The sequence below is a fragment of the Falco rusticolus genome, chromosome 4 (assembly GCF_015220075.1).
Source record: "Falco rusticolus isolate bFalRus1 chromosome 4, bFalRus1.pri, whole genome shotgun sequence".
Taxonomy (NCBI): Eukaryota; Metazoa; Chordata; class Aves; order Falconiformes; family Falconidae; genus Falco; species Falco rusticolus.
This window is the reverse complement of record NC_051190.1, coordinates 3747104-3765225: the sequence shown is the minus strand read 5'-3', so window position 1 is coordinate 3765225 and position 18122 is coordinate 3747104. Positions and strand designations below refer to the sequence as shown.

Sequence of the window (18122 nt, the reverse complement as noted above, 5' to 3'; positions counted from 1 at the left end):
CCGCCCCGCCCCCTGCCCCCAAGCCCCGCCCCCCCGCCGCGGCCCGTCGGGCGGCGCCAAGCGCCAGGCAGGGCCCGGGGGGCGGCAGCCGGCGCGTCCCCCGCCACAGCCGGCGGCTCCGGCCGCCGCGTCACGCTGCGGGACCGCCAGCGCCTGCGGGACCCCAAACCCCGGCCGCAGCGCTGCGGGGGTCGCACCGCACGGACGCCGCCGCGTGAGGCACCAGGCGTGGGCCAGGCCGGGGCGGGCGCGGTGCGCAGCGCTGCCCTGCATCCCGCCCGGCCGCTCGCACGGGTCCGGCGAAGCCCCCTGCTCCCCGCGGCACGGCTCGGCTGCGGCCTCACCCCGGCACAAGGCAACCCGGCACCCGTCCAGCAGCACCCACCCATCGGAGCCCGTCCATCAGCACCCGTCCAGTGGAGCCCATCCATTGAAGCTCGTCCAGCAGCACTGCCAGCACAGCTGCCGTTAAGAGGCAGTGGAGCCAAATGCATTTCCAAAACACAAAAGCGAACCAAAATTGATGCAGATAACTAGGGAGGTTATCCCCTCAGAGCTCAAGCTGGGATCACACACAGCGCAGAACTCTGCGGCATACAGCAGAACAAGCAACATGTAGGCATGTATGAAATGAATTTCATAACCTTGGCACGTTCAAGGCTGAGGCGTTATACTGATGGTACGAGCTGTAAGCTCAACAACACACACGTATTTAAGTGCAGCTGCACGCTCAACGTAGGAGTTAATGCAGAGCCTACGTGTTGTTCCATCCTCCAGGACACACTACAAGATCCATTTGCTGGCTTTGGCTGCAGAAGCTTCCCAGCCCCAGCAGCACCAGCATTTTGGCAGCCTGTAAGCAAGGAGAACGTGGGCATTTTGCTGTAGGTCACTGCTAGCAAGTAATTACTCTGTAGCTTGTCAGCTCAGATGCAGCCAAAAAGAGCATTCAGCTTCAAAATGCTTAGCACTCAGAGCTACACAGCAAATATTTGTGCAGCAGGTTTAAGCAGCAGCCAGTTTGCATTGCACAGCTCCGTATTGCATTTTTGTACACGTATCCCATTTCTGTGTTGGTCAGCAGAGATCAGCGATGCCTTAAAAACTTCTCTGTTTACATCGTTACATTGGTCTTGCTCAGGGCTGGTAGCTACTCCTATGAACATGAATACAATTACTATCCTGGCTTGATTTATGTTTTTCCCCCTCCCTTCTGTCATTATTACTCTGTCCCTGATCTTTTGTCTTTGTTTTCTGGCTTCTACGTTACAGATTCATATAGTGACAGAAGGGATCAACCATTGGTACTACCCAAACTCCCAGACTGGATCAGGCCATAAAAACCAGTTGGGTATTTTCCCCCCTAAATCTAGTTTGGCTATCTCCGGCATATAGTTTAGCAAATCTATAGCAAGACTGGCATTCCTCTTCCAAGCACTGTTCCCCTGGAAGAAAAAAAAAAAAAAAGAAGAAAAAAAGACAAACCGTGCAGCCTAGCAGCATCACAGCTGGCAAAGGGCTGTTCACAACAGAGCTGTAACTCCAAGCACCTTTTTGGCAAGCCCATTTGGCAGCTCCAGTTTTTTTGTCGGTGTCACATCTCCCCTGCCCTCGCCCTGCTCTGGTTTGGTGAACACCACTCCTGAAGCATGATAAAGACTTGGTAGGCTGCCTGCCAATTTATTCAGCTCTGGGGACTCAGTTAGTGGCTCAGCACCAAGCAAAAAGGCCTTTATCCCTCACAGACTATCTTTTCCATGGGCAAAGAACACTAGTCTGACCCAGTACTGCTGAGCCACGGACCTGTTCAGCAGACCCAAGATGAAAGGGGCCTATTTTTCCACTGCTGCTGGCCAGGGGTTTCAGGGAAGGAACTTGGGTAAATGGTGCTGTCTTCTACAACAATACAGATAGCGTGGTGGTAACAGTACACCAACCTTCGCTAAACCCCAAACCAGAAAACACTCAAGGAGCAGCAGCAAAACAACTTTGAAGAGATGCTTGCAAGTCAGAGAACACAAATTATTATCACTCATAAACATACTTGTTTGCTGCTTCACTAGAAAGCAAAGAAAGCTGCGCTGCTAACGGGAAGAGAACGTGTTTGTAATGATAGTTGCCTGCTTGCTATCAGTACTTGAGTTTTGGTTTTAGTGTTGGGGTTTTTTTTTTAGATTTTAATTTGGCAGCTATGCTTTCCACTTTTTTAAGGCTTTTTTTGTTTGACCATTTACATCAAGTAAGACAAAGCTTGTCTGTAATTTAGAGCTTTGATTGTTCTGGAGTAGATTACTTCCAAGGGATAGTGCTGTATACTAAGAGCATCTAGAAGCTCTAAATAGTCCCAGACACGGTTACTTGGTTGTTAAATACTGTATTCCCTAGATAGCACTTCGACTCCATGGCTGCAGATGTCCAAGTTCAAATTTCATTCTCTCAGACCTGTATAACGATGTCAGTCACCCGTAAGCCTCCGAGCAGGCTCTGCTGGTAGGCTGCCTCTTGTCACATGACACACAAGCTAAGAGCAGCAGGGGAAGCAGAGCTTCAAACCTCTATGTGGGATGGCTGTTTCTCATCCCGTTCTTCGGCTACAGTTAGTGAAGCAACACAATCCTTTCAGCTAGAATGAAACAAGACATCAGGTTGCAAGTAAGCTTTTAGTAAAAATTTTTGAGCAAGGTATTGCAAAGTTGGAAGTATTTACAATAGCTGAAATATCCAGCATTTAAACAATTCACCCAGGCACGGTTACAAACCACAAAAAGGGTAACAGCTTTTAGACATACTGCATGTGTTTATATGAAGAACCACATCAACTTCAAAGTCACTGGTAAGATTTGCCATCAGGGTACCTGTGAACAGCTTCTAGGCTATCCTGGTAAGTGAATCAGGAGTAACAAATTAAGTTACTTCTGGACTCGGCTCAGCATGTATTAACATGAGAAAGATGTGTACACTTACAGCCAGGATACAGCGGACAGAAAGGCAGTAACACCATTCAGCTTTCCTTCAGGATTTAAGGAGTCACTGGTTTGGGGCTCTGTCGGGTGAGAGGCACCACTGCACAGACCGTTTCACCGTGGAAGGACCGAGGACAGTTGCTGAAGATGCAGACAAGCTAACCTAGGTCTGGTCTTTTTCAGCACTGAAGAGCCAAGTCATCCTGGTGGATAAACCAAAACGATGGTTTTCCTTCAGCAGGACACACAAACTTTACCACTTTACCGTTAACATCCTGAGGGACTTTCAGAGCTCAAAGTGTCTGCTACCAGAATATATGAACCTGTTGCTTTTAGATGGATTACACAAAACGTGGGACATACTGGTGCAATGCTACAATCCTAAAAGTGTTTTTGCTTCTTCGCTCTGTGCCATGAGGGTTTCACTGGCATACTTCTGAAGAAGCTCCATCTTCTTTCTCCGTACAAGAGCTTCCTCAATCTGCAAATACAAAAATAGGATGACATTCAGCTTAACTGAGATACTGAATCTAGCATGCTTTGCTACTCAGACAGGAGGAACAAAACCACAGGAAACAGACTGTGAAAGTTAGAGGTGTGTACTAGTGTAAAAGTAGTTGAATTAAGATGAGTCAGGAGTGTCTTTTCATACTTAACTGAAGCTCATGGAAGCCAAAAGCAGCAGTACGATAGATGCCTCTGTTTCAGACCTATGATCCTACCCTTTTTAATTAGGATATTAGCCACCATTTCATTTTACTCTCAGGAGTATTTTGTTTCAAACAATTGTCTTAGATATAGCTTTAACAAACACACAACACGTGGCGTTATGCCACACCAGTCCACACCCCTGAAATAACAGTGTGACGAGTGTGCCTTTCACATTAGCAATGGCTATGAACCTCTTACCTAAAAGTTGTCTGGAAGTGCCAGCAATACATGATTCTTTAACAAGCACGTACGCTAAAGATCTACTAATACTGCCTGCAAGACTTGTTTTAATCTCAGTAATCATTTTATATTTGTCCAAACTGCACACAGGCACACAGTATCTCTCAAAAATAAGTGCTCTGAACCTCAGTTTTTGTAATGCAGTATCTAGAAGGGGTAATCCCATAGGCATAAGGTATGGAGTGATCTGCCACTGTAAAAGCGTTACACTGACTACTGTCTAATCAGAAAAAACTGCTATGTAAATCAGCAAGTTTTCACCCTCAGTTATGCTCTTTTCATTATGAGAATACAATCAGCCAGAGTGCAATGTTTTTAATCATTATTTTTCTCCTGAAGTTTTGACAAGCCATTACACATTTTGTTGAATCTGCCGGATCATGACTTCAAAGGACAACACAGCACCGTTATCTGACAAGATGGCAGCAGGGGACAAACTGCCACATGCTGTCTGCGTGATGTAAAGGCATACCTACCAAAAGATATGTAACTCCAGAACATTCTTGCCAATTGTATATCAAACAACTTGTACTGTTAAGGTAATATATATATCCTGGAGCAGTTTTAGAATATAGTAGTCAATTCAAGGTCATGCCACCAAAATAGTTTTAGAAAATTCACAAGAGCAAACCCTGCAATTCAGAAATCATCCCATTAAATTAAAAAAAAGTTAAGACAGGCAGCAGAAAAGATATAGTAGGCAATTGGGGTTATCTTGGTCATAGCACCACAACACTTTCCAATGTATGTAATATTTATGAAGGTTTGGGGAATTCTCAGGTGAAAAGGGTTATAGCAATGGTACTGTAATTCCAGTTCCACAGCATCTGCAAAAGGATTAAACAGCTGCAGTGTCAAGTCACAGAAATAACAAACTGAGGACACTTTTACTGATGACCTGCCATAAGTTAAGATCTCTGTCTTGCAAAAGCCTGAGTGCATCTCTGCAACTTAATTTTGTTACGTCTTACCTCCTGTTGAGATGGCACTGGAACATGTGCAATAAATTTCTGTTGGCCTTCTTCACCTTCTTTTTCCTTGCCACCTTCCTCATCAGACTAAAGGAAAAAATAATTAAGCCACATCAAGTTTACTTTCTGAAGAGGTCATCAAAAAGCCCTTTTTTACTTCCTTTGCCAGAAGGAACCAGATACAGCAGGATAAGCGCTACAAAGACAAGGAGGTAAACAGGCCTGAACAACAAAGGAATATGAGAAGCATCAAGTTCAGCTTCTCCTCCTCGACATTTCCAGAATCACTGCCTTCATTCTTCATATGGCTTTTCCTCTGTTGCGGCATGGGCATGAGTGTAAAGCTATATTCCCTCCTCTCCCCTATCTCTGTCTGCCACAGTAAAGCTATAAACAAAAGGGGAGCCAACTAACCAAGAAGGAAGCAAGTGCTTTAAAATATAACACTACCACTTCCCTGTATAGCTCCGTACTGCCTCCTTCTCACACCTCAGAGCTGGGCTTACGAATCATGACATAACAGAAATAAAACAGGGTACCACCACTTTTACCTTATGGACTAACTCCTTTTTATTCTTGTGATAAACCCACTTAGGTATGGACTGCGAAATAAGAACTAGTTTCCAGTACCCCTTTTACAGATCTCGGAGAGTGGTGCCAACGTCCCTCACTTCTCTTACCAGCCCTGGATGCACGGAGATTAAAGAAACAAGAGCCATGTCCCGGTAGCAGCTGCAGCGTCAGCAAAGCCTTGCTGTATCACAATTCAAGTATAAACAAGACCCGAGCAACCCTGGGTTTTGCTACACATTGACAGCATAAATTACACTGCACACAGACCTACTTGTGCTGTTACTGATGTAGATTGTACTTGGGAGCGAGACTGATCAGCGTTAACAAGACACTAGTTCACAGATACCAGCACTCCAGGCAGTGACAGATAAACCACAGCAAGGTCTCAGCTGTTAGCTGTTTCTCACTCAAATAAGAAGTCTTCCTGAGCTGCTAGCTTTCATCGCTTTCTAAACTTGCACCCAGTGTACTCATTTAGTACTGATTTTTACAGAACAGGGACAAACGTATAGGAAGTTAGGCAGAGAGAAGGCCAGAACACAGCAGCAGACAGGTTCTTGGCAAAGCAACTCTGCATCCAAGAAGGCAGCACAGAAGACACATGAAATGTTACATCACCTTACATTAGCCATCACATACCTCATCATCATTGACAGCATAGATATTTACTTCCTCCTCCTCCTCCTCCCCTCTTGCAAGTCGTGCTTCTCTCTCCATTTTCCATTTTTCCACTGCTTCTGCTATAACTGGTTAGGAAAGGAAAATGGCAAGTGTATCTGAGAGCATGTTAAAGCAGCACGGTCCCACTTCCAAAGCTCTTCCAACAGACTTCAACTTCTTGCTTAAATCCTCTACACTGTTAAGGCACCCTTACTGTAGAACCTGGATGTAGTATCTAACAAAATACACCAACGCAGTCTGAGCAAAACCCAGTGCTAGCATTTTGAAACTGTGGTACTTGGCAATGCCTTAATTTGGGTACATTTTAGACTCGAAGTGTCACAGATAAATATCAACCTACTTTCTGAACAGAGCGACAGGGGAAGTTGCATGACCAGGCTAAGTGGCTCCTACAGCTCTGTAGCATGTCAACAGCTATAGGAATGTTGATCACTGCGTAGTCAATAAAACATGATTACACTCCTTACAGTGGCCACCTACATAAGTCTCTAAGCCTCTCTCTTTTCAGCTCATAGCGTATTTATCCTATTTTGTAGCATGATTCCAAATCTGTAACTCACTGCTAGCTAGCTGTTAGGCTACTCTACCTCTACTGCACAGCTGAGTACTAGTAAGAACGCTAAAACAAGTTTTAAGAAGACTAATCAGTGACATTGCCCGTGTATAAAAATTCTAGGGAGGTGCAAAATTCATGCAACCAGGCAGGATGAAATGCCTACAACAGCAGCAGTCAGCAGTCACTCCTCCTGCCTCTCAAAGATTTAACATTAAAATGCTCTTCCCCAGACAGCAAGGTCTAACTAACTAGTGGCATCTTTGTGTGGTTTCGTAATAGAACAGGTACCCCAAATTAAGAACATTTTTCAATGCTTTGTTTCAAAAAAAATGTAAGTCTTTGATAACAAGGTGAAAACCACAACAGCCCAGACAACAAGTGACCCTAAGAGAATCTTAGCTATTGTGCATTATTAGTACATTAACTGTACATTAACAGTACACCTATTGGTTCCATTAGCATCTCTACCCTTGTTATTTCAAGTGGTACAATCCCCAAAGATGTTAGCTTTCTTTAACAACCACATGAATCCAGACAAACTACCTCTCCTGCCTGTAATTAACAAGACGTGCCAGCTGAACACAGAGGGAAGCCGTTCTGCAAGCGCCGCACCGCACAACTTCCCTTTTTTCACTATCAATTGTCTGCCAGCCAGCTGCCGCTCGCTCACTTTAAGGCTCTAGGCTATGCTGCGGGACATGGATAAGGGAAATATTTCCTTTAGCTCCTTCTTCTTCCCTGTCCTGTAATCTAACTGACAAGGCATAATCTTTTAACACACAATACGATGAGGATCTCACACACTGAGCAGGGCTAAATAAAAGTAGTGGACGACCATACCACGAGAAACTAAGTATTGGTAACAGTTACAGGCTCACCCGCTTGTAATCATCTGGACAAGCCACCTCCTGCAGTTTCATTTAAAGTTTTTCACTCTAAATCCAGACAGATAATCGTAAACACAAAGCACCACCATTTGAGAAAAACCTGATCGTTTTATCTGCTGTGTTCTGTGGAAAAGCCTGCCAAGGGTTCCTGTAGCAGGACTTTTCCTGCAGAGCACTGAGGATCTGCCTGCAGTTGAAGCTTCAGAAGAACAGACCATAAAACCAAACATACAATGCAAACAGCAACAAATTGCCAGGATTAGACACTGCTTACCCGAAGCACTAAGAGGACTATTTAGAAAACAGCTAAGCTCTTAAAGGTGGTGTGCAGCCTCTTGCCCAAAGCTACACAAATACCAGAAGACGGCACACAGTGCTGAATATTAAAGTGGGTTTCAGGAATTAGACTCATAATCCTGATGTCTTTACTGGGCGAGTCAGTAGAAACAAAGCCAGAGACCTAAGTGAGCAGACACATGGATAAATATTATCTACTGAGGAAGTATGGGTTTCAAAGGAAAAAATGTTCACAAATGTGTTGAAATTCTGAGATGCATGATGTGGATAAATCAGCACAGGCCACCTAGACTACAGGGTTTCCAGAAGGTCCCCTCTAATCTCCAAGAAAATGAAACAGCTATGTTTGTGGATAAATAATTAGATGAGACAGGAAACAGATGGTACAGTTGGTTTTCACAAAGGAGGGAGATAAGTGCTTGAGTTCCATAGATCTCCCTGTTGCAATCTACTCTTATGTTCTTAAGCATGAAAAAGGTAGGGAAAAATGGAGATGTTCCTTCAACAGCAAATCACTTGCTGACAGTATGAAATCACTAACAACAGTAAAGAGGAAAGCCATCTCTAAAGCACACCCCCTCACCCCTGAGGTGAGCCTTCCACAACAGTGATTAGGACACCTATGTAAGAGATGAAATCTGACAGCTAAGCACAAGACAACACCCACGGGGGAAAAAAGAAAGCTATCTTCAGAGTCCGCCAGCACCCCTTCTTGGACTGGTTTATGCAGGTTTTGTATCTCACATACCTTTCTTTTCATGTTCTTGTTCCAGCGGCTCCAGAATACCATCATCTTCATCCCTGTAGCCATAGTATTCTGCATCAATGGCTTTCATAAGCTCAGCTCGCGTTTTCCGAGGTGGTGGGAGGGCTGAAAGAGCACGACCGTCATTCATCCAGGTCCATCTCAGTAACTTGCTGGGCATTCCTGGTTCCTGTCAGCCTCACAGCAACTACAGCTACCTCGCTTAAGCTAATAACCAGTGCCTGCCCCGAACTGCTGCCGACATTGGGAGCACTGGTGTTTTACTCTGGACTGCACAACGCAGTCTGAACAGGTGACCCAGTGCTTCATACCGCACAGGTCCCACCACTGCCATGCATGTGGCTGGTTTGCCTCCTGTACTGGAGTCCCAGTACAGAGCAAGACTGCTAGATGAAAGGAACTAAAAAACTGCCTCAGGCTCCCCCAGATCATGTAGTATTTCCCCTAATTTTTCTTTGCAGACAGAAAGTAAGAAAAAGCTGATTTACTCTGTGTCACTTCCAGGCCCAAGTAATTCCCACTCATTCAATGACAAATTATACATGCAGTTTTATCCATTTACATCTAGTTTTTCCTATTATGAAAGATGATTCCTGCTTCTAAAATTACAATCGAGCCAATTTCCTTTTTTTAAAAAAAATTCTGAACTCAGAGTACAATTTAGACCTTATCAATAAAGTTAACCTGTTATGCTGGGAAGTTTCTACACAACATCAGTCCTGATCATTTGGAACACCCAGCAGAAAACACACGGTTTACTCTGTTCTACATTTCTTTAATTGCAAACAGCCAAAGGTGTTCTTTGCTCAAAGAAACAGCATTTAATTAACTGCTTGTGTTCAGCGTTTTATTTAGCTGATCTAAGGCACAGGCCAGAATATGGTGTTACTAGCATTCCCCACATACTACAGCAGACATTTTACTCAAGATACGTACTATATCTTGAGTATATATGTACTATGTACTATAGAAATACTACTATGTGTTTCCATGTCTGGGAAGAGTTGCTATTTACTTACGTTCCTTTTCAAAAAGTTCTCTAACTCCTGGTAAATCCTTTGCAGCTCCAAAATACTTGTAACCTCGGTTTCCTGGAACTTCTTTCCCTTCGTGATCTAACATTTTCGGTCCAATCCGCTGGAAAACAGAATTCATTCTTTAAAATGGTATTCCTCTTGTATTACCTGTTTTCCTGGGCATCTTCAAAGATTAAAGGATCGAGAAAGAAGATGCACTACACCAGTTCAAACTACCCTGCAAGTAAAACACCCTCACAGCTCATTTTTACACAGGTTCTCTACTTCTACGACAAATCACGCATTTAAAACAAGCGCCCATACCGGATTCACCTTCCCAAAATATCCAAACCCGTCTTATTCTCTGCACTAGTACATTCAGGTATCAGATAAACCAGCACTACTAATCTGACAATGAGCACACATTTGATGTTTCAGCAAGTGAGAGCTAGCGTCATTATTTCAATTTCGGCAGTAGCTCGGTGAGCCAAGGGAAAACCCTTCTGCAGACGGACAGAGAGCAACACAGACACCCAGCACCGACCGAGGGGTAAGATCAGACCCTGCTGCAAACTCCTACCAGGAAGGCAAGGCCCCTTGAACTGGTGTTCCAAATAAAAAGTCTGATCTGCTCATCACGGAAACAAATATTTCTTCTAACACAACCTAACATTTTTAGGAGCTGAATGAAGTTCCTCTCTAACAAACATTTGCCAAGTAATATGTGGTTAACTAAACATTGACCAGATTTTTCCCATTGGTCACTTCACCTGTAAGCAGAACAACCATGCAGTACAAAATCATCTACACTTACAGCATAATCAGGACCTCCAAGCTCCTTTATTCTGAATTCCCAGTGTCCTTTCTCCCTCAGAAGTTTGTTTATCTCATCATTCAGGTCCCGAATTCTGAATTCACCTAATCCAGCTGTTAGAGGGGGAAAAGACAACAAATTAGACAGCTTACTAGAAGCACCAGAGTAGTTTCAGAATTTATGCAATGGAAACAGTATAGTTCACATGAAATGTGAACTACACTGTAACTGCTTAAGACTGGAGATTAAAATAAAATGAAAAAAAAAGCTAATGAGAAAAATCTTACCATTTTGAATCTGCGCCACTTTCTTGGAAATTTCCCCAATGATCTATTTAAATAAGAACACAAGTGATTTTCTCAAAAAAAGACCCAACCAAACAACGAAAACCACAACCCCCCCCAAAAACCCACAAACAAAACCCTAGAAAGACCCAACTTCTAAGTTGCCTTTTCGATCTAGAAAATGGACCCGAGCCTATCAATTTAAAATATCAATATAGATTTTATTCAGACACAAATGAAGTACCCCAGAAGCTTAAAAACCAAGGAAACATTTTTATAGCTGTACATGTGATGAGGAAAGAAGCATGTCCACAGCGAGAGGCTGAGAGAGAACTGAGTCTGACCCACCTTAAGAGAAGGCAAAAAGGGAGTAACTTACTGCTGTCCTCAGCCACCTAAGGGCAGCTGAGCTACCTACGGTATAGAGAGGGCAGAGCCAGACTGTTTGGGATGTGCATGACAACAGGGCAAGTAGCAACAAACAAGCTGGAACTGGCGAAATTCTCATTAAATTCAAGGGCGGGGAGGGGATCATTAAGAATGTATTCAAACTCTGGAACAGGTGCCCCATAAAGCTGTGGGAATCCAAATTCTTGAAGATATTCAAAACTCAGTTGGACATGGCCCTGGGCAACTTGACATGGTAGGACCTGATCTGAATACTGTGGTGAACTGTAGGATATTTCAACCTAAATTATTATTTATCTGATATATATATATATCTGTGATTTAACTGGCAGCGTACTGAAGAAGTCTGAAAAAAATCTGTAAGAAGCCGTCTATAAATACCTACTATAGAATCAGAAAAACCTACAGCTTGACATTACCTGTCGCCTCCATTTCTCAGCTTTAGGCAATTCATTACACTCTGATGCAAGGAAAGGTCTTCGCTCCTGTTTGACAGAAAGCCACACACCATGAAGTTTTCACCTAGCATCAATATATTGACAGCATTTCATGCAAACTTTATTGCTTAATTAATCCCAGACTATGCTACCAAGCTCCAGTATCTTGCGCTCCCGCTGATTTTTAGCAAGTGGAAAACAGTGACTATTTACAACCCTGCCAAATTAAAATTATCAAAAAATATAAAAATCTATGTAAATCCACTTTATTCAAAACAAAACCTGTCACCTGTTTTTATAAAACACCCCACAATCCTCTCCAATACAAATAACGTTCCCTTTCGGACAGCTGAATTACAACATCATTTTCAATATACCAGCATCTGAATAAAATCCACTGTCTTTCAAGTATCTATTACATTTAAGCCTTTTTTTCCTCAATTGCTACTACCTAAATAATGTAATTTTCTTCCAAAATGATTTTGTTTTGGATAAATTGTAGTTTTGAGAATACAAAACTCCTTTTCCCCAACCTTCTTCACATTCTACAGACTGGCTTACACAAACTTAACACTTCACATTACCTCTAGGACTCTGTCTGATACTTTTTTATGTATTAAAAAGCCTTCCGTCACATAATATACTGGGAACTCTAGCCCATCTTATTTTCTGGCTGTTGTTCATGGAATCTTTTCCACTGCAGTTTCCCTCACACTGTTATTTTCCACTTTACTGTTTCATATTGCTTGCACTCGTGTGTAAAACAATTTAACTTGCAAAGGTATGACACCTCAGTTGCCAGAATTCCTTTGTCAGTTACCCAAAATTAAAAATTTTAAGTCTGTCCAAGAAACATTATTGGGAACACTCCGATTCCAACATAAATATTCTTGCAAATTGAGTTATGATTCAGTGAAAAATGTACAGGAATATCCAGAGATGGTTTAGAATTAGTCTCTAAGGTTCTGCATGGGTTTAGGCATGCTGTTTCCTTCATTATAGTGGTGGGATTTTTAAATTACAAAGTCACCAAGTCCATTTTTTGTCAATCTTACATCAAGTAAAAAAAAAGCTGCATGATAGCGAAGATGATGAACAGATGCACTGCTGTCATGTGTTGGGTTAATAACATGCCTCGAGTTCACAATGATCCTGACAGCCCCCAGTTTCGCGGTTACTGTTTTGTCCGAGTATCACCAATGAAAGAGATTAGAAGGATTTCTCTACCTCTTCTGGGAAGAAATCCAAACAAACCTTGTGATTACTGTTAGAAAAATATGTGCACATGTATCCATTTGTGTAAGCAATTGCAGAAGGAGATAACTTGAGTCTCAAAAATAATTTTCATTTTCTACCACATGCTGCCTCTATTTTCAGCACTATTGTAATTTGGTTTTTGATTGTTGGTTTTCCAAACTATTACATAAAAAAAATTAAGTGATGTTTAATTTGCACTTTCTTCTCGGCAGCCGAGCCAATGTTTCTCTGAAACACCCACATACATAGAATTTTCTTAACCAAATAACCTGTTTAAAAATTTATTTACTGTTTGTTTTGCCTCACTGTGAAATACAGCCCCTACTTCAGCTGCCTTCCAGGTGACCAATGTCAGACTCCTACAGGACACCTGTATCTGGCACATGCCCTGGCAGCTGTCACACAGCTCCGCACATCGCTTGCGTCCCACTCTTGATTGGAGCTAACAAAGCTTTAGGTCTTTTACATCATACCTTAACTTTCCCTTCCTCAAGCTGAGCTTGCCGGAATCTTGCCAAGGCCGTCCTTAAGAAAAGAAAGGAAGCAGATTTACTTTCACAAAGCTACATTCCAACAGGAATGAGTTCTACTCTGGATGTTTATTATGGACTTAATTACAGTCTGTAGAAAACAAAGGCTCGAACATATTCATTGACTAGGTCTTCCAGCCAGCAACTTCAATGCTAGAAATCCTCGGGGGTAAATTTCTTACATAAATGTAAACACTGGCAGCAGCTAATTTTTTTTTTCTGTTTAGCATATGCCAACACGTTCACTATTAGCAGCAAAAGGATGTCAGCAAGTTACAAGCACAAGGATTAAAGGTTACAAATCTTAGCAGGGGATACATCACAAAGCAAACAAAAAACTCAAGAGAAAAAAGCTTCAGTAAGGAAAGCAGCAGTCAGTAATCAAGTTTATCAACATAACCAAAGTATTCTAAGTCTCTCGCAACTGAGCAGAGACTACACACACTACAATTTAATACACAGTTTTATTTATTTACTAGACATTTAATAGGTATGTTAAAAAATGCAAAACAATCGACTGCATTTAAAACCTTGAACAGCATACCTATACCCTGCATCTAAGCCAATTCTCTAGGCTGGAGTGCCAAGGGGACGGGGCCAGGCTCTGCAGGGGTGCCCAGCGGCAGGCGAGGGGCAGCGGGCACAAACTGCAACACAGGCAGTTCCAGCTGAATGTGAGGAAAAATGTCTTTCCCTTGAGGGTGACAGAGCCCTGGGGCAGCTGCCCAGCGAGGCTGTGGGGTGTCCTGCTCTGGGGAGGTTCAAACCCGCCTGGACATGACCCTGTGCAGCCTGCTCTGGGTGAGCCAGCTTTAGCAGGGGGTGGGCTGGGTGGTCTCCAGGGGTCCCTTCCAACCCTGACCTGCCTGGGATTTCCAGAATGGAATCACACCATTCAGTCCAGTGTCCGAGATGCACTGGCTGGGATCACTGCAGAAGAGCACCTTGCACGGAGTCTGCCAGCTGCAGTCTCTTCAACCTCCCTCTGAGTTACTATAACAAGCTCAGAAAGTGTTTTTGGAAGAAAAACACACACAAGACAAATATGCTGAAGAGCCTCTAATGTAGCAGTTCTACAGGGTGGCCTGTAAGGCGTTTTGAAAAGTACTCAGGGAGGTCAGGAGAAAAATAAGTATGTTAAAAGCCATCGGTTTAGCCCAAGCTGCTCCCAAGCAACAATTCTGCTTAAATCAATGCTGACAGACTCCTGCCCAGCCTGGCACCTCTGTTCCAAAAATGGGAACTGCCTAAAACTGTAATGGGTTATTAGAACGTAGTTCACCACATTTACCATCCAGCCCCTGCTGCAGCCTCTGTCCCGGCAGCACCAGCCCAGCGCTGAGCAGTAGGTACACCAGTGCCCCACATCCCCCTGCTCCTGGCCCTGCGTTCCCTGGCTCCCTGAATCCCCCCGCTCCCAACCCCTGGGCATGCTGGTGCCCTGCACCCCCCTACCCCCAGCCCCCCCCGCCTCCCTCCATCCCCCCACTCCCGGCCCTGGCCCCCCCGGCTCCCTGCATCCCCCAGCTCCCGACCCTGCATCCCCCCCTTTCAGCCTCCGGGCACACTGGTGCCCAGCATCCCCCCTGCTCCCAGTCCCCGAGCACACCGGCTCCCCGCATCCCGCCACTCCCAGCCACACCAGTGCCCCGCATCCCCCCGCTCCCGGTACCCCGGCGTCTCCCTGCGCCCCGCATCCCCCCGCTCCCAGCCCCCGGGCACGCCGGTGCCCCGCGTCCCTCCACTCCCAGTCCCGGGAGCCGCCTGACGCGGGCAGCCGGGCGCTGGAAGGCCCTGCCAGGCTGCCGGTGCCCCACGGCGGGTCCCGCCGGCTGGGCGAGCGCGGGCCTGTGGCTGCGAGCCACGGCACTGAGGGCCCGTGTGCGGCACCGGGGAGGCAGCGCGGGCGGGGCCGGGCCTGAGGCGCCGGCCCGGGGGCAGGAGCGCGGCGTCCCCCGCACTCACATCGCCTTCTCCGCGTTCCGGGCCTGGAAGAGAGCAGAGACGGACCGTTACCACCCGCGCTCGCGGCGTCTGGCCGCCCGGGCCCAGCCCCCGCCAGAGCGGCCTCGCTCCGGGGCGCCCGGCCGGGGGGAACGGGGGGAGCGGGCAGCACGGCCCGCGTGGCCCTCGCCCCCGGCCCACCGCGGGAGCAGGGCCGCCCGCCGCCGGGCCCGGGCCCAGGCCCCGGCCCCGGCCCCACACTCACCATGGTGCCGCCGCGCCGGGGTACCCCGGAAGAAGACGCGCCGCCCGCCGGAACCGGAAGCGGCCTCGGGTGCGCACGCGCGGCCCGCGCAGGGCAGGACCGGCCCCGCCGGCGGGGGGCGGGGGGTGCCGGCGGGGGGCGGGGGGTGCCGGCGGGGGGCGGGGGGTGCCGGCGGGGGGCGGGGGGTGCCGGCGGGCCCGCCCCGGGCTGTACCGGGCCGCTCCCGGACCCGGCCGCGCCTGCCCTGCGAGCCCCCCCGGGGGAAGGGCGTAGCGCCGCCCGCTGCCTCACGCCGCTGCCCGCCCTCCTCTTCCTCTCGGTGTCCCGGTGACGAATGGAAACGCGCTTTTTTGCGGCGTTCCGTGCCCCGCATTGCCGCCCGGCCCCCCCAGGGCGGGATCGGCCCCCCCAGCACCGCGCCCCCCCCCGCGCCCCCCGGGGCGACCGCAGCCGCCCTCCCTAGCTGCTCTAAAAACCACACTGGGAGGACTGGTTTCAGTGAGAATATATTCAACGACTCCCGGTAATTTTAATAAAATAAAATTTCCCTTTCCAGAAAGCGCCAGCCCCTGGAGCGCATCATGGGACGGGTCTTCAAAAACCGATGGGGTACAGCGGGAAAGATTAACACGGAAGGGACAGAATAGCAGGTTTGAGTCTTCCCAGTGCCCCCAGTCTGTGAGATCCCCGTTTGCTTGCTCATCTCACTCGCTTTGGAACAACTGACAGGTGACGCAGCAGCAACATTCCTGGCTGTTGTCCACAGGACGATGACTTGGAAGAGCCACCTTAGCTGGAATCCTTTTCTCCTTTTGAAGTTACATCCCGCTTCTTCTTTGTTTAAAAAAAAAAAAAAAAAAAAAAAAAAAGAGAGAGCGCGAGCTCTCTGAGACCACCACTACTTTTCAGACACGCCGAAACAGCTCAGCGGTAGTAACGCAGCAGTTAAGCACCTGAGCACCAAGAAGCAGGAGCTGCAGGAGCTGCGTAACCCAGCTTCATCGCCAGGTTCGACAGGAGCGGGGAAGTCGGCTACAGCCGTCGCCAGCACCAGCAGGTCTTTGACAGAGCAGTTCTTTAGCTACGGGTTAAGCCCCAAACTCTTTGTAATCACAGAGCTTCACGCTTTGTTACTGTTGAACTAAGATAATTATATGTAAAGATTCAGTTAATTTATACCAACCTGCCATGAGGCTGAGGGAGAACAGGTGACCTGAACTACCCCACGGCAACCCACGCGTTTCAAGCGTGGATTTTATGAGGGTTTTGGCAACCGCCTTTAAGACACAGAAGTACATTCATGCTCCAACAGCAGCTATTAAAAGCAACCAACCACACACACACGCCGCTCAAAACCGCCGCACAACTCCAGCCCCAACAAAACCCCTTCCCCAACCCATGGCTCCACGGGACCAGGAAGGCTTTGCTCAGTGCGTGGAGCCCAGGAGCAACCGGGACCAGCTGCAGTGGCTGCCGCCACCTCCCTTTGGTTTTACACTCGGTTCCTTCTACGTCTTTATGTCACGCTGACCAGGCAGAAGCAAATAGTTGGAATTTTTTTCTGCTTAGGCAAAGCACCGCAAGAACATTCCCTAGTGAAGTACCTTAAATAAAGGCACCTCGGCCCACGGTTCTGCCGGCCCACGGTTCTGCCTGCGCAGCAGGACCGGCTCAGGTCGGCTGCTGCCAGCCAAGCCACGGGCCTTCTACCGCCCTGTACTCACTGCTCCTCCCCAGCAATCTCTTCCTTCTCCCTGAACTACGGCTCAATGTTTTCCACAGGCTTTGAACACCAAACCCAGGCTGAAAGCTTTAGTTCTAAATCTTCATTAAATGCTAAGCAACTCTAAATGGCTACGGCAGCCCACCGCAAAACAGCAGCAATCCCATCAGTTCACCTGATGCAACTCAGCAGCTACAGCCGCCAGCTTTCCTGGACACCCACCTTCTAGGCATCAGACTTCCTGAAACAACCTGAAGCTTATCAGGCCCCACACGCTCCCAGGCACCAGTTCTCGTCGGGATCTGCCAGTTCATCAACCGCAGAGGTCCCGCTGCTGCTCTATAAGCCTCACCTACGTGCTCGTCTGCTGAAAGCCACAGGCTGAAATTGCTCCTGGCAGACCACAGCCTTCAGGGGCACCACCGCATCCATCACCTTTAACAGCCTGGCTTCCGAAATAACTGGAAACCTTAGCACGCTACTCAACGGGTTAACTGTCAACAGAGCGCTAGAAGACAAGTAAAGGAGCCAATTCGGTTTCACTCCAGCACAGCTGTGCCTGGTGCTTCTCCTCTCTGACATCGCAGGCCCTTTTTCCCAGTGCTGTAGCACACAGAGCCTATGAAAACCACTCTGGGACTTCAAAGGAAAGCCTTTGGTTTGTGTGTGAAGATGCAAACACAAGCAGCCTACAGCACACACCCCCTGGCGCAGCTGGGCAGATTCCAGATGACCTGCCAGCGCTCCTGAAGGCAGCCAAGCCTCGAGGTACCTCCAGCTTTGCCCAGCACTGCAGGCG

General features: G+C 47.0%; 1 protein-coding gene across 3 annotated transcripts; it reads right to left on the bottom strand.

Annotated features, from left to right (window-relative positions):
• Positions 1-2358: 2358 nt before the first annotated feature.
• Positions 2359-15656, bottom strand: ISY1 (ISY1 splicing factor homolog). Of its 3 annotated transcripts, none has more exons than XR_005103698.1 (12): positions 15601-15656; positions 15357-15379; positions 13335-13386; positions 11587-11652; positions 10763-10805; positions 10476-10588; positions 9665-9782; positions 8628-8750; positions 6098-6204; positions 4886-4972; positions 2965-3444; positions 2359-2623 (listed from the first exon to the last, which is right to left on the bottom strand). XR_005103698.1 is itself a non-coding variant. In XM_037383784.1 (12 exons), the coding sequence occupies exons 1-11, from the start codon at positions 15601-15603 to the stop codon at positions 3337-3339; spliced, it is 843 nt and encodes a 280-aa protein (XP_037239681.1). In that variant the 5' UTR covers positions 15604-15656; the 3' UTR covers positions 2642-3166; positions 3327-3336. The 3 variants fall into 3 exon arrangements, 2 of the variants coding, with proteins under 2 accessions (XP_037239681.1, XP_037239680.1); XM_037383784.1 differs by lacking the exon at positions 2359-2623 and having other exon boundaries at positions 2642-3166; positions 3327-3444; XM_037383783.1 differs by lacking the exon at positions 2359-2623 and having other exon boundaries at positions 2642-3444.
• Between the last annotated feature and the right edge of the window lie 2466 nt (positions 15657-18122).